Genomic DNA, 15,180 nt, shown 5'->3' with positions numbered 1-15,180 from the left:
TCAATTGTTTTTTTCAGTTAGTCTTGTTAATAAACCAGTGATTTAATACACTTTTACAAATTAAAAGAATAATTTAAAAGAAATAAGTTTATACACTAAAACAAAAGATTTAGAAAAAAATAAGTAATACCATTTTCATATTTATCCTTTATTTATTGTGCAGATGGTCCCATTGATGACTCTGATTCACTGTTAGAGTGTCCCCATTACTGAAACTGACAGAAAAAAAACAGTTTAATTTAATCTCACCAATTAACGAAAAAGCCAATAAAAAAACTTAATTTTTTTTTCTTAAAGCATTGTTCTTATGGTAGGTCTTAATTTTTCTTCTTTATATGGCAGAAGCAATTAATTGTTAATTTGAAAATAGAAGAGAAAGCAAAACCAGAGGTTATTGCTCACTTTTGTAAGCTAAAGCTCTCAACTTTTGACATTTTCTGCAAGTTTTCTCAGGTTATTGCGGGTAATTTCTGAACTTTAATCTATTTTTTATTTTATTTTCTCTTGTTGGGTATGCTCTAAATTCTCTTATTTGATTGCGTTTATCAAAATTGAGGTTTTACCCTTTCATTTTCAACATATTTAGCAGTTGAAATATGTGTACTTCAATCTGCAGTTAAGTTTACACTTTACTGATTTCAAATTTTATTAATTTCTTTAATTATGCAGTATCCAAGAAGGACAATTAAGTCATTTTCAATTATGATTGGGTGACTTCTGTTTGTAGTTCTTGGTTTTAGTTTAGGCATGGAGTTCAGATTTCACTTATGCCAAATTGAAACCAGAAGATGGCTTCTGGTAGTAGGAGCTGTGGCTATTACTCATGTACTCTTTCAGTTTCTATTGCTTCCCTATGGAAATGCTCTTAGGTCATTATTGCCGAATAGTAATGATCCGTTTTATGATAAAAGTAGCTCCCGAGTTGTACTAACTTCCGCTAAATCGGTAATGGTACGGAATCCTCTCACTATTGATGCTTCGAGTTTGAGTAATGGTTCTGCAGCTGATGTTAGTTTGATTGTTAAAGATGATATTGTTTCTGGTGGTAGCGGTGATGGTAGTGGATTGAAGAGAAATACTGGAGAGGCGGAGAATGATTTTGTGTTGGATGATGAAGATGTCGAGAATCCTATTGAGCTTGTTGTGGATAATGTGGGAGACGTTGACGGTTTTGTGTCTGATGAAGAGGATTTGGATAACCCTATTGAGCTTGTTGTGGATGGGGTTGTGGATAATGATTTCCTAAAGAGCAATGGGATCGAAAGTAATTCTAGCATTGAATTGGCTAGTGAAACCGAAAGTCGCATTCATCTTGATCAAAGTTTGAAATCAAAGGATGACATGTTGGGTGGCAGTATCCTAAATGGTGACACAAATCTGATTCATAAAGTGTTAGGGCATGCAAATATTAGTTTGAAATCACCAACTGCACAATTCCGCTTGAAAAATGCTTCCGCAGCTTCAAAAACTGACTCTGCAAAACCTGGCAAAAAAAAGATGAAGTGTGAGATGCCTCCAAAATCAATAACATCCATACATGAGATGAACCAGATACTAGCGCGACATCGCCGGTCTTCACGTGCAATGGTATTAGTTACTGTGTAACTAATCAATCTTTCAAATTATGTTTATTTAGTGCAGAAAGTCTAATCCATGCTGTCTTTGCTTGCAGAGACCAAGATGGTCGTCTCCACGTGATCGTGAGATTCTAGATGCAAGGACCCAGATTGAAAATGCTCCTGTTGTAGTAAATGATCGAGATCTTTATGCTCCTCTATTTCGAAATGTTTCCAAGTTTAAAAGGTAATTGTAATTCAATGCATGTCCTTTGTTCAATTGAAAGATTTTCTTATGTAAGGCTTCTCTCTCAATTTTCCAATCATCGTCAAATTTGAAGTTAGACAAGCAGTAATAAGCTGCTGTAACTTGATCAACTGGCACAAAAATTTATTTTACTATCAAATCATGTCCATTTTCATCAATTTAGTCAGAAATGTCTAATTCACGCTCAGGGTCAGGCATACATGCAAGGGGTTTAGAACGTAAACTGATTTACTGAGTAATTTGATAATAAAGTCAATTTCTATGTTAATTGATTAACATGTACGAGTTGAGGTGGAAAATTGATACTGAAGTCAAATGCCGATGCAGCCTGCTCACAATGTGTTCTTCAAATCCCACTCTTTTCATTTTCAGGAGTTACGAACTTATGCAGCGGATACTTAAGGTCTATATTTATAAGGATGGCAAGAAACCCATCTTTCACCTACCGATAATGAAAGGATTGTATGCCTCAGAGGGATGGTTTATGAAATTGATGCAGGGAGACAAACATTTTACGGTAAAAGATCCTCGAAGGGCTCACTTGTTTTACATGCCATTCAGTTCGAGGATGCTGGAGTACACCCTTTATGTGCGAAACTCTCATAATAGGACAAATCTACGCCAATATTTGAAGGAATACTCGGAGAAAATTGCAGCTAAATATCCTTTCTGGAACAGAACTGATGGAGCAGATCATTTTCTTGTAGCTTGCCATGATTGGGTATTCTCTCTGTTCATTATTTTTGCTTTTCCATTCATGTGCTACGTTCAATGGTGAAGCCACTTTTCGCCAATGAATGACTAATTTATGATCGATGTAAAAAACTTTGCATGTTTTAAAGTATTTTTGGCTTCTCCCCTAGCTGCTAAAAGATTTCAAGATGCTAAAAGTGGATTTATTCCCAGATGCTAAAAGAATTGTAAGGAACAATTCATGATTTTTACATTCTCTCTTTTTTATTTAGGATAATTTGCACAAGTCGTTAAATAATGGCATAACCTTTCAGTTTTGGGCAATTTCTGGCCCAAAGCAATTTTTCGTCACCAAACAATGCTGTTTTTGGCAGTTCTATAATGAACGAAAAGATGCTGGATTATGGCATGAGCCTGAATTTATCAGAAAATGAAAGGTTGGGTCATTATTTACCAACTTTCCTACGTGGAGCTTAAAATGCTAAAATAACCCTTTTGTTTATCTTTTTGTTTTAATGCAAATAACCCTTTTGTTTATTTCTTTTGCTAGCTACTAAGTATGTCACATTATGCTTCAAAATTTTACAGGCTCCATATGAAACAAGGCACCATATGGAACATTGCATAAAATCCCTCTGCAATGCCGATGTAACTGCGGGCTTCAAAATAGGGAGAGATGTATCGCTTCCCGAAACCTACGTCCGATCAGCCAGAAACCCTCTGAGAGACCTCGGGGGAAAACCACCTTCTCAGAGGCACATTCTTGCCTTCTATGCTGGTAGTATGCACGGTTATCTGAGACCGATCTTGCTGAATTACTGGAAAGACAAAGACCCTTCGGTCAAAATATTCGGTCCTATGCCTCCTGGTGTTGCTAGCAAAATGAACTACATTCAACACATGAAGAGCAGCAAGTACTGTGTCTGCCCCAAGGGCTACGAGGTCAACAGTCCGAGGGTCGTCGAAGCCATCTTTTACGAATGTGTGCCTGTAATTATATCAGACAATTTTGTGCCGCCATTTTTCGATGTCTTGGATTGGGGAGCGTTTTCATTAATCCTTGCGGAGAAGGATATTCCGAACCTAAAAGAAATATTGCTTTCGATACCGGAAGAGAAATATCTCGAAATGCAGCTTCGAGTGAGGAAGGTTCAGCGACATTTTCTGTGGCATAATCCTCCGATGAAGTATGATCTGTTTTACATGACTCTTCATTCTATCTGGTACAATAGAGTGTATCAGATAAAACCAAGATAAGAATGGCAGTGACCTTGCGTTGCTAAATTTGAGAAATAATGTTTATATCATGTTAGTGTCGGTTACTCTGTATGTATATAATTTATTAACTGTTTTCCTCTTGTACAGAGAATTTTGAAATTGGAGGTTCATTTGGTATTGTAAGCTTGCAGAAGGTTCAAACCAGTATTTTAAGAATCAAACCTGACTGGTCGGTTCAATCGATTCAACTGCAAACCTTAGGTCATCCTGATTTGGTTCTTCTTCAAAATTTGAACTTCGGGTCAACTGTTTTGAATGGAGAAAAATCATACAAACATGTGAATCCATTGAACCATAAAAATCAGTTGGTTATCATAAATTTAATTGTAGTTTTTTATTATCTAAATTTTGAATCATTTATTTAATACTAGTTTCTCATTACGTGCTATGCACGTGGCTCGTAACGTAATTTCTCAAAGAACATATTAATAAATTTATTATAATTATATCAATTTTTTATTTATAATTAATATTAAATTAGTTAAGAATTTTTGTAAAAGTAAATATAATATATTCGGCTATTAAATTTTCTTTTTTTGGTTTTATAATAACCATAATTAAATAATTAACTTAATTTTATTAATAATATCTTTAAAAATAATAAGATAAAAATTTAAATAATAATATATTGACCAAATACAGTATTTTAATTTTGTAGTTCAATCAAACTAAAAGATATGTATTCCTACTAATTTGGAGACAATTTAGCTATTTTTCACATATTAAAAATTAAATTGGAGATAATTTAGCTACCTATTCTAATTAGGACTTTAATTACAATAGTGATTAATTAAATAACTAATTAGTTAATGACCATAAAACCTTTATTTAGTAGTAAACTGAAAAGGATTATTCAGTAAATTTGACTGTCCCCCCCCATCCGTGCTTTTATATATAGTATAGATAGATAGATATTATTATTTTTAAACATAATAACTAAATAACATTTAAAATCGCAAATTTAGTCTTTATTTCTTAATTATTGTATAAGTTATTTACAGTAGATAAATATGTTGATAAGTACTCTTTATGTACCATTTTAATTTAAGAATTTTTTTCACATTGTTTAAGAATATTCAAGAATTTTATTTATATATATACATTGAATGTATATACTATATATCTTTTAATTAAAATGAAACGTAAGAAGTAAATATGAACAAATATTTGACTATTATTATTTAGAAATAAAAATAAAATCAATTTTTTTAACCAAACTATATCAAGCCGACCAACTACCCATAATACATACATACATCTTCTTCTTCATTCTTCCATTTTCTTTTGTCCACACTTGATTACTCAACGACCAATTGGTCCCGATATGCCACGTGTCCCTCCACTTCCCAAAAAAGAAAAAGCAGTGTTATCCACTGATAATAGCGGGCCCTACTAGATGCACTTTGCTTCAACCTCAAACTTTCTTTAAAAAAACCAACAAAAAATTCCACTGAAAAAACCCCATTTCACCCCCCAAATTCATAGTTTCCCCACAAATTCCTTCACAAAAATGTAAATTCCCACCAAAATTAATCCAAAGATTTTAACTTTCAGTAGGAAAATTAAAATAAAGATTGAAACTTTTTCTTTATTTGTCAAGAGTGGGCCACAAAAGATTTCTTCAACTGGATAGCTCTCATCAATCTATTGATTCCCATTCTCACGTTTCATGGCTTCTCTCTAATTCGGTTGCTACTATTCCCAACATAATTATTATTAACTTTTATGTTTTTTTTTTTTTTGAATTTTTTAAAATTTGTGCTCTTTTCTTTCTTTCTCCTGCTTTTCCTCCCTTAAAATGGGTGCATTTACTATGTTTTGCTCTCTGTTTTTATACATTTTTAGTGTATTTTGATTCTCAAGAGTTTTGAGTTTCTTGTTTTTGAGCTCTCATTGTTGTGTAAGTTGCTTTAAATTAATCAGTTTACTTGTTTTTTAATTGGCTTTGTATATACAAGAGTTAGTTTTTTTTTATTCCATCATTAAAAGTTGATGAATTTGGTTAAACTGTGTTATATTTGTTTGTTTCCTTGAGTTCTGGTAAATGTGGAAATTATGTGTCATTGTTATGTAGTGCTTGTCAAGTTTGTACTTAGAGAGATCCACAAGTTTGAGTGTTGTGAGATTTGATGAGATTTGGAAGCATTTGATGTAGGGATTAGATTCATATATTTTTAATTGAGTATTGTGACACTCTTTTTTGTTTATACCTCACATGATGTCAAACTCTAGAAAGATAATCTAAATAATGGATTTTCCAGCTATAATATCTGCAAAAATTAATCATATCTGGCTTATCAAATTGCTGCAGGTTTCGTGTGAGTTACGAGAATGTTGAATTTTTTGTTGAATGATGATATTAGAATTTTGAAATCTCATTAAAGACCTTTGTTTTATTTTATTTATTTATTTCGAATTTAAATTTTTCTTGCGCACCTATGGAGTGGGTTACTTTTATGTTTCTGCTATTGGTATAGTGTTTACTTAGATGACTCTTTTCTATGCTTAGGAATGGAGGAAACTGCTTTCTTTCTCTAGTTCGTATTGATATTGCATTATCCTCTGTTGGATTGGAACGTCGAATGGGAGATCTATTCATTGATGAAGATATACCCGATACTCCTTCAACTGTAAGCACCGACTTCCAGATCGAACTTTACCTTTTTTTTCTTTGTTCTTTTTGCAATTGTGATGTTGAATCTATATCTGCTAACTACATGTGTTTATTTTATCAAATACTTAAGTCGCACCAGGTTGGGCATGCATCGAGTAATTGTTGTTATTTAGAAGGAGATGGTTGCCTAGGAAACCAGGTAGTGAGACTAAATTACTAATCACAAGGTCTTTTACTTAAAAATACAGTGTCTAGCGTCCTCAAGTTTGTGTTTGATAGGTGCTGAGCACTTGAAAATTTGGTTAATTTTCTTCATTATTCTTTCGTGCTATGAACTTGCAATCAAATTGAAAAAGGTTTTGTTGCATTATGAATTATGATGTCTTAAATTAAATTTTATATGAGAGGAGCTCAAGTTTCCAGGTTTAATTGTTAATTTTGTTTGCAGGCTCATTGTGATGTCGTGAGTAATGCAAATCTTCTTATTGATTCTTTTGAATTCTGCTCATCATTGGATGACGTTATTACCCATCTGGTGACGCTGGCTGGCTACTTATGTCAACGATTGATTGGTTTTGTTGGTAAGTTCTTAATTTTGACTGCATGATCCATATCTGCAAAACCCGTTCCTGATTCACTACACCTCCCTTTAACATGGTGAATTCAGTTCAACTTGATTGAAACTGTACCCTGCACTAGTTAGTTCAACTCTTCCATTTAGATTTATTATGGATTAACTCTCTTTCAGTTCATACTTTGAAATTATCATGGGTGTATTTGGCAAGTATTCTTTTGCAGAGAATCTTGTAGCTCAAGATATCTATGGATGCTCAGAAAATGCGTTTGCCCATTCCTTTGGATCATATTCAAGATCTTCTGGCCTCAACACTTGTGAATTTGATGAGGAAGTTTGCTCATCATCTCCTGAACATTATGTTGATGAATCAAGCCCCGAAGTCTATACAAGAAATATCTCAAGAGCCCAGAAAGAATTACTTGTAAATACAAGATATGGAATTGTACAAAACAGTTATTGTCATCTACGTATCCCCTTTATTATTCAAGGGTATTACTCCTTCTCATTGGATTTCTCCATGCTACTAATTGATAGGGATCTTATCGGTGCATTTATTCTACCATTTTCATTGAAATCCATGAGTTCTTTATAATGAAATTAAAGGTTATTTTTCCTACGGTTTTTACATCGCAGAGTGTTCTTGTTTTTGATGGCCCTACTTCTTATCCAAAATAGTGTATTGTAGGTCAGGTCCTTAGCAATTTGCTTCTGGAACTCCTTGATCTTTTTCTTTTAGTTATTTGAATTTACTTTGAATAGTTTAATTCAAGTCTTTTGTATCATGCGCATAAGCGGATTCCTGATGCATGAGTCAATTTAATGTAAAATGTCAAATTTGATAATATATTGTAAAAAGGGTGCTATTCTATTAAGACTCCCTTATTTATCTTCCACGTCATGCCTATGTATTACAACATCTTCATTTCTTTGAATTACATGACATAGTTACTTCAACTTCTTGTAGGTTGATGCTCCCATTGTTTGGTTTCCGACTTGCCTGGAGGTTGGCATTGGCTTCCTGGAGATGTTCATTCTACTATATCAGATGCCTTCAAGTTTATGTTCGTAGGTAAGCGAAGTCAATTAAGACTTGTTACATAGCCCGTTTTTTTTAAGAGCTAAACTTTCTCTTTTAGTTGTTTATTTCCAAATCCTTAGTTAAAGTTGATGACTCCAAATTTATAATTTTATGTTTATGGTTCTGCTTGATCTTGTGGAGCTAATAGACCCTTACTTAAATTTCTGACAGTATTAAATCTCGACTGCATAAAACGTTGCTTGGTTCATCTAATGATATTGGATGGCTTCAACGCACGCCAGGAATGGCTCCTGTTGAGGATGGCACAGCTAGATTTTTAGAACTGCTTGGAAAAATAAGGTGCTGATGGATATTATTTCTTTTCCAGTATGAATATTGAGAAAGCTTTTTATCATGCTGGATATGCCATTATTGTGGATTGTGTTGATTTCTTTTGTGGTATTTGGATATTGCGAGCACAATGTAGGAAGTTTTTTGTACCGAGTTGTATGGACTCCACTGTAATTTCAACAAGCTATTTCCCCCCTATGAAAAGAACTGAAATGATTTCTAATATCTGATTTGCGATGCATTATGAGGAGAATTGCAGCTGTTTTTTTATCTTAATATCATGTGGGAAGTCAACTTGAAGTTGAAACTGAGGTTTACCTGAATGTAGTTCGTGTTAGTGAAATTTATGTGCAGAAACCTACAAATATTGCACATTGTTTTATTCTGAAAGCCCGTATGAAAGTTTTTGGTACAGCGCGGTCAATTTGTTCTTAGAGTTTAGTTCCACTTGCAACTCAAGAGCTGCATGTAATATGCTCTTAGTAGCAAATGGTTCTGAGCTTGGGCATTGGAAGCACTGATTTGCACATCTATAGGCAGCACGAAGTTTGCATAGATGGGATTAATCAATTTATGGATCATATTCGGAATTTCGATGAATAGTGATTACTGGATAGTTCATAATATTATTGTAATGTTCCGTCTTATTCGTCAGGAATGGAGAGCACAAACTTCCCAACTCATTTGTTTATCTTTTAATTCCAGGTACAAAGCGGTCCATATTCTGATGTTGAATTATGGATTCTGCTTAATTCATACTCATTTGTGCAAAATTTTTTAATGTGAAATTTCTCACCTTGTCAGGCCTTTTTAGTAATCATGGTCCCTTATATTTTGTGGGAACTAAGAGATTCTTTTCTAAGATGGGTCTAGCTTGTCACATTGCAAAAATCCACAGTGAGGTAATTGATGCTTACTTGGTAGATGATATGTAGATTAAGATTGAGCAGGGACTTGCATAAACAAAATGTCGCTCATATTTGTATATGTATATTTAATCTATTTAATATCTTATTTCTATACATTCACAAGTCATGGTATTTGGTTCTGGCTGTTTATGTTTTCTATATTAAGGCATCAGTGGAGCACAATGCATGTGAGCTGAAACATTACATAGAAGAGCTTTATTGGGGTTCCGGAAAGCGGGTAATGCTTCTTGGGCACAGCAAGGGTGGGGTTGATGCTGCAGCTGCATTGTCATTGTATTGGTCCGACTTGAAATATAAAGTTGCTGGACTTGCCTTGCTGCAGAGCCCGTTTGGTGGATCCCCCATAGCTTCTGATATACTCCGTGAAGGCCAGATTGCCGACAAAGAGACCAGAAAAATTATGGAACTTATAATATGCAAGCTCATTAAGGTATTATTGTTTCTTTTTGTGACGCCTAGGCAGTCCATGAATATGCATGAGAGTTCTTATGTTTAAAGAGTTAAAATGGAATTATAGTGTTATACTTATATATGCTTTCTGCTATTTGCATTTAAAATGTCCCCGGTTCCGGTTAACCATGTTGTTTTTCTTAATTCCTCACATTCTGCAATTGTTTATTATTAGTCCTTTTTTCTGCAAAATATTTGTTTATCTTTGTAACAATTTTCTCTGATCTACAATAATGTTGGAATGGTTAACTATGTTGTACGGAAAGTTATCTAGCTCTATGTCTCGGCTTTTGCTTTTATTTGCAGAAATGCTTCTAAAAATTTTAAAATTTATATTTATACTAATTTTTATAAGAAATGTTATTTTACTGTTTTATTTTCCATTCTTTCCCGTTTCAGAATTTTTGTTTTCGTTACACATAAATAGCTGGGGCAGTTTCTCGAATTTGTAACAGATTTCGCTTTAGCTGATCATGAATATGCAACATATATTTCTAGGGTGACATTCGAGCATTGGAAGATCTGACATATGATAAACGAAGGGAGTTCATAATGAAGCACCAACTCCCAAAGCATATCCCTTTAATCTCGTTTCACACAGAGGCAAGCATCGGTCCAGGTGTCCTTGCTACAATGACGCAAATAGCTCATGCGGAACTTCCTTGGCTTCCCCTTCCGAATCTAGGGGCCGAGGAAGCTCAGGTTCAAACAGGATGCCAGGTGCCTGTAGTAATACCTCTATCTGCAGCTATGGCTGTGTCTGCGCTCCACTTGCAGCTTAGGTATGGAGAGGAGAGTGACGGGTTAGTTACACGCCGAGATGCTGAAGTCCCAGGCTCAGTTGTAGTCAGACCTGACAGGAAGCTTGACCATGCTTGGATGGTCTACTCTTCAGGTAGAAAGAATCCGAATGAGCCGGATTGCAATGAAATGTGTGAGGCTCTTTTAACTATGCTCGTCGATCTTGGCAAGATTAAGGAAGAAAGTGTGAAGTAATTAAATGTTATTGTGAGTGAGAATAAAAAAGTTTAATTACTATCACTCGAGGTTAGGTGGAAATTGCTGTTTTCTCTCTAAATTTTTAAAAATTACTTTCCCCTGATTTTTATGTATGGAATAGCGGAAACCCGTGGCATGGAGGTTTTAGTTAAAAAGAACTAAAATGTCTTAAGGGGAAAAGTAATCATTTAAAATTTAGAAGGAAAATAGTAATTTTGATCTGAACTCGGGGCGTTAGTAATTAACTTTAAAAAAAAAACACTTAAACAGAAGGCGGTATTTTTGGACTCGCTTTCTACAATTATTCCTTCAATTGGAGCAGTTCTGCTTAAATTTCATGAATGGGCACCTCTATTTTACCATTCATAAAGGGTTTGTTTTGATTCAATAGTAACTTGCATCTGAAGAAAACATCATAAACAGTTGGGTGGCAGAAATTATTATTATTATTATTTTAATTTAATGTTTTGATGCCACATGATATAGTTCTTCATTGTTTGAAATTTAATGGAGCATTTCCACAGATTATTTGCCTGCTTTTTTGTTGAATTCTTCTTGGTTTAGATTAATAGAATATTCTGTCAAGATGAGCTACTAGTATACTAAATATTTAGATTTTAAATTTTATGATGTAGCATATCATTTGTAAATTAGTACTGTGATGTGCATAAAATTTCTTTTCTTTAGTAAGAAGAATAATTAATTTCTCAATGAAAAAAATGATTAAAAATGCGATTTGAGATGTAGCGAAAGCTTCGATAAATTCTCAAATGAATATCACATGATAGATTTTAATAATTTATTAATTCAAAAAATACTAGAAAATTAGGCATTCATCAATTCATTAATTTTCAAAGAATTCAGAAACAAAATAGAGTTTTTTTTTTAAGAAATTTCAATTAAAATCAAAAGCTCCCTCCAAATATAATAACTAAATAATTACAACTGTAATTTCGTAAGTTCAAACGAGTGAATTTGATCAAAAGCAACGGACACCATGAGCGAAACGTCTACACGTTTATCCATTTTTCATCAAAATAAATCCTGAAAACCCACAGCTAGAAGTTGTTCAAAATTATAAAAACATGACTAAATTTTTAATCTTTATCATAAATGAATCTGCATTCTAAGTCTACATCATACAGTTTAGAAATGAAATAATTAAAACGTTTATCCATCAATTCCAATCACTTATTTCACTGTCCTTGAATTTCATAAATCATCAACTACAAACTGTTACTCAATGGTTACACACTGATGGTTGGTAATATATTTTTTTCACATTTAACAATTTCTCATAAATTATAGCAACAAATGTCTGCACTACCATCACTAACTAACCCTACCAGAAACTGAACCCATCATTTTAATTTATCTATTTATTTTTATAAAATTTAATTCCCGCATTATTATTTTGTACTCTGATTCAGATTGCCAGGCAATCAAAAGGACCTGTATGATCAAAATAAGTAAGCAAAGAATTTATGAAACCTGAAGGAACTTAAAAATAGTATAAAATTGCATGTTTATCTGCTAGTATTCTTTTGGGCCTAAAAATAGTTGACATCTAAGTAAAGAACTCTAAAAAGGAATTTATAATATATTTATTGAAGTACTTCTACTTTAAATCCATCATCCAATTGGCCCTTAATTCTGGGTATATTTATGGTCCCTGTAAGGCATTTGGGTACATAATTTGGCAAATTGGGCAAATTGGGTTCTTGAAAAAGAAACAAAAATCATGTGTTATAATTGTTAGTATTGAGAGCCCATCAAATGAAAATTGTAAAGTAACATTAAATTTGGGTAGGCCCAAATTGACCCCAGCCCATTAACAAGTGCCTTTAAATTCCTATATTGAAAATGACCAACTACCCTACACGTCAATTGTCAAGTCACAATCATATGTATAATCATGACCAACTTAATCAAAAGCTTTTTTTCTTTTTGTAATTACATTCAACTACTATGATGTTTCCTAATAATTCTAGCTTTTTTTTTCATTTAAAAGAATTAATTTAATCATTTTTTATAAAAAATAAATTGTATGTCGACATCAAAAATATATATAGTAATTTTACAAATTATTATTGTGTGGGGATAAAAAAATCATAGTTCAAACATGTCAAACCAAAAAATTATAGTTGAAATGTTTTTCTTCAACAAAAGTTTGTAGGAGAAGATAAATTTTACATAGACTTTGTTTCTTATTTTATATTAGATCTCGATAATATTTTTAAAAAATATATTTTAGTTTATTAAAAGTATTATATTTATCAATCAATGAGTTATAACTCAAATAGCATAACATTAAAAACTAATCTACTAATTTAAACCCGTTTGATCGTGCCAAACATCCGTTAGGCACTTTTCTCACTCTCTTAACCACAGTCGTAAAGGGATTCTGAATAAAAAATAGTATCGGCCGTAGTTTTTCTTTTTTTAAATCATGCGCCAAGCTCAATATTTCACTTGAACACGCTCACCCGTGTCTAACATCTTTTAGTTAATGATATGGCGAAATATTATAAATTATATCCATGGGTGATATAATGAAAATTCATATAAAATTTTATGATAAGAGATTGATCCAGAAAAGAAAATTGAAAATGATGGTAGCCTGTATATAAGTAGTGTAAATCAAGGATATGTTACATTTATAACTTACAGAAGTAGAAATTAGTGAAGTATATTTATTGAAATAACATGGTCCATGATACATGCCATGCCATATGGTAGCAAAAACCTAGGTAGAAAGGAAAAATTAAATACACTAAACATATCTACATTGAATAAGCAAAGATTTTAATTGAGAGGGGTTCATCATATTTGAGCATGGGTAGCACATGAAGTAGCATGTGCTTCAACCCAGAATATTTTAACTCATTTTTCTCTTCATTTTTTTGAAGAAAATTTTTATTAATTTTAATAGAAAATTAATGAAATATATGTATGATAAGGGTACATTAGGGTGTTTATGGATTTAAATTGAACAAAAATATTAAATTTTTCAAAAAACTCGAAACTACAACAATATAAATCTTTTCAAACCGAGCCAAATTAATCAGTTATGTTGTTTTTTATTAAAAAAAATTGGGTTAGATTTTTTTAATTCGGTTAAAATTTAATTGAAATTTTGCTATGTTCAAAATGAATTCAAATTTAATTTTTTTATAATTTAAAGCCAAACCCAGTTAAATTCGATTTTCTTACACCCCTAGGCTCCACCTCCTTTATTTGAGTAGAAGTTAGGTCTTTTTATAATCAACGTTACATATACTCTTAAGTGCCTTTCAATTTATGTTTGATAAAATATTGAATTGAAACAGATGAATTAAATCAAAATTTAACATATTATATAATTGGACTAATAATTGAGCATCACTGCATCATATTATATCGAAATTACCATTTATTTTAACGTAAATAAAATAAGAGCAAATTATTCTAAGGCCTCCCACGTTTGTCATAATTCACAGTTTGATATCTCTTGTTTCAAAATCAAACAATTTAGTACCTCGGTTTTGATTTTGTATACTATAAGAGCTTTCCATTAAATATAGGTACTAAATTGTTAATGGAATAAAATATGAGGTCCCAAATCGTTTGAAAATGAGACACCGAATCGTTTACACAATTGAAACTGAGGTACCAAATCGTTCATATAATTGAAACTGGAGTATCAAATCATTTGAAAGTAAATTTCAATTTATTAACAAAACTAATAGAAGGATCTTATAGTTTATAAAATTAAAACCGAGATACCAAATCGTTTGATTTTCAAATAATAAAGGATATTAAACTGTGAATTATGACAAACGTGAGGAGCCTTAGAGTAATTTGCTCATTAAATGAACCTAGTTAAACTCTCCAAGATCTAAATATAATTATTACATAATAAAAATGTTGGCTTGAAATGATATCCGGATGCTGTACAAATAGAAATAGTATTGGTTAGAATTTAATAGAGTGAATCAAGACATCAATTCTGCTATCTTTATCAACCGTACATAATTTGAATTGTTGCTATCGGGTATTATTACTGATAGATGCAGTTAATAAATTTCTCCGAGTAAATAAATGTTGTTGTTATTCAAGTGTTCACATAGGGTTTGCGATTTCCAAAAGCGATAAGCGGGTTTGCATTGAGTTTATACGGTTTCAGATTATTATAAACGGATCAATCTACTTTATTTAAAAAAATAGATTAATCAGGTTTAACCGCGCTAATACATAAACATATTTATTGCAACAAAAAAAATGCAATTTGGCTATTATTGTAAAAATTAAAAGATTTGGTTTAAATTGCAACAAGTCGTAAAAGTTTGAGTTTTTTTTGCCACTAAGCCTTCAATTAATTGTATTAATGAGTCCACTTGGTGGATATAACTCGAATATTATAAACATGTATATCAAATATTTTAAAATTTTAACTATCAAATTTAAT

The 15,180-nt window shown here is 32.2% G+C and overlaps 2 protein-coding genes across 5 annotated transcripts; both read left to right on the top strand.

Moving 5' to 3' along the window:
- The first annotated feature begins 281 nt into the window (after positions 1–281).
- On the top strand, positions 282–3,912 carry LOC126668757 (probable glycosyltransferase At3g07620). The gene is made up of 5 exons (XM_056104503.1): positions 282–463; positions 670–1,587; positions 1,673–1,803; positions 2,197–2,545; positions 3,106–3,912. The coding sequence occupies exons 2-5, from the start codon at positions 748–750 to the stop codon at positions 3,772–3,774; spliced, it is 1,989 nt and encodes a 662-aa protein (XP_055960478.1). The 5' UTR covers positions 282–463; positions 670–747; the 3' UTR covers positions 3,775–3,912.
- Positions 3,913–5,275: 1,363 nt separating this feature from the next.
- On the top strand, positions 5,276–11,256 carry LOC126669968 (uncharacterized). Of its 4 annotated transcripts, none has more exons than XM_050363618.2 (11): positions 5,276–5,483; positions 6,305–6,425; positions 6,540–6,608; positions 6,858–6,990; positions 7,208–7,475; positions 7,951–8,055; positions 8,236–8,364; positions 9,011–9,060; positions 9,160–9,257; positions 9,430–9,714; positions 10,233–11,256. In XM_050363618.2, exons 2-11 carry the CDS (start codon positions 6,378–6,380, stop codon positions 10,728–10,730), a joined length of 1,683 nt encoding a protein of 560 aa, XP_050219575.1. In that variant the 5' UTR covers positions 5,276–5,483; positions 6,305–6,377; the 3' UTR covers positions 10,731–11,256. The 4 variants fall into 4 exon arrangements, with proteins under 4 accessions (XP_050219575.1, XP_055960477.1, XP_050219574.1 ...); XM_056104502.1 differs by lacking the exon at positions 5,276–5,483 and adding an exon at positions 5,587–5,695 and having other exon boundaries at positions 6,549–6,608; XM_050363617.2 differs by lacking the exon at positions 5,276–5,483 and adding an exon at positions 5,587–5,695.
- Positions 11,257–15,180: the final 3,924 nt, after the last annotated feature.

This window comes from Mercurialis annua, linkage group LG2, assembly GCF_937616625.2.
Source record: "Mercurialis annua linkage group LG2, ddMerAnnu1.2, whole genome shotgun sequence".
In the NCBI taxonomy this organism is placed as follows: Eukaryota; Viridiplantae; Streptophyta; class Magnoliopsida; order Malpighiales; family Euphorbiaceae; genus Mercurialis; species Mercurialis annua.
The sequence above is the reverse complement of the archived record's forward strand: the minus strand, read 5'-3'. Positions and strand labels throughout refer to the sequence as shown.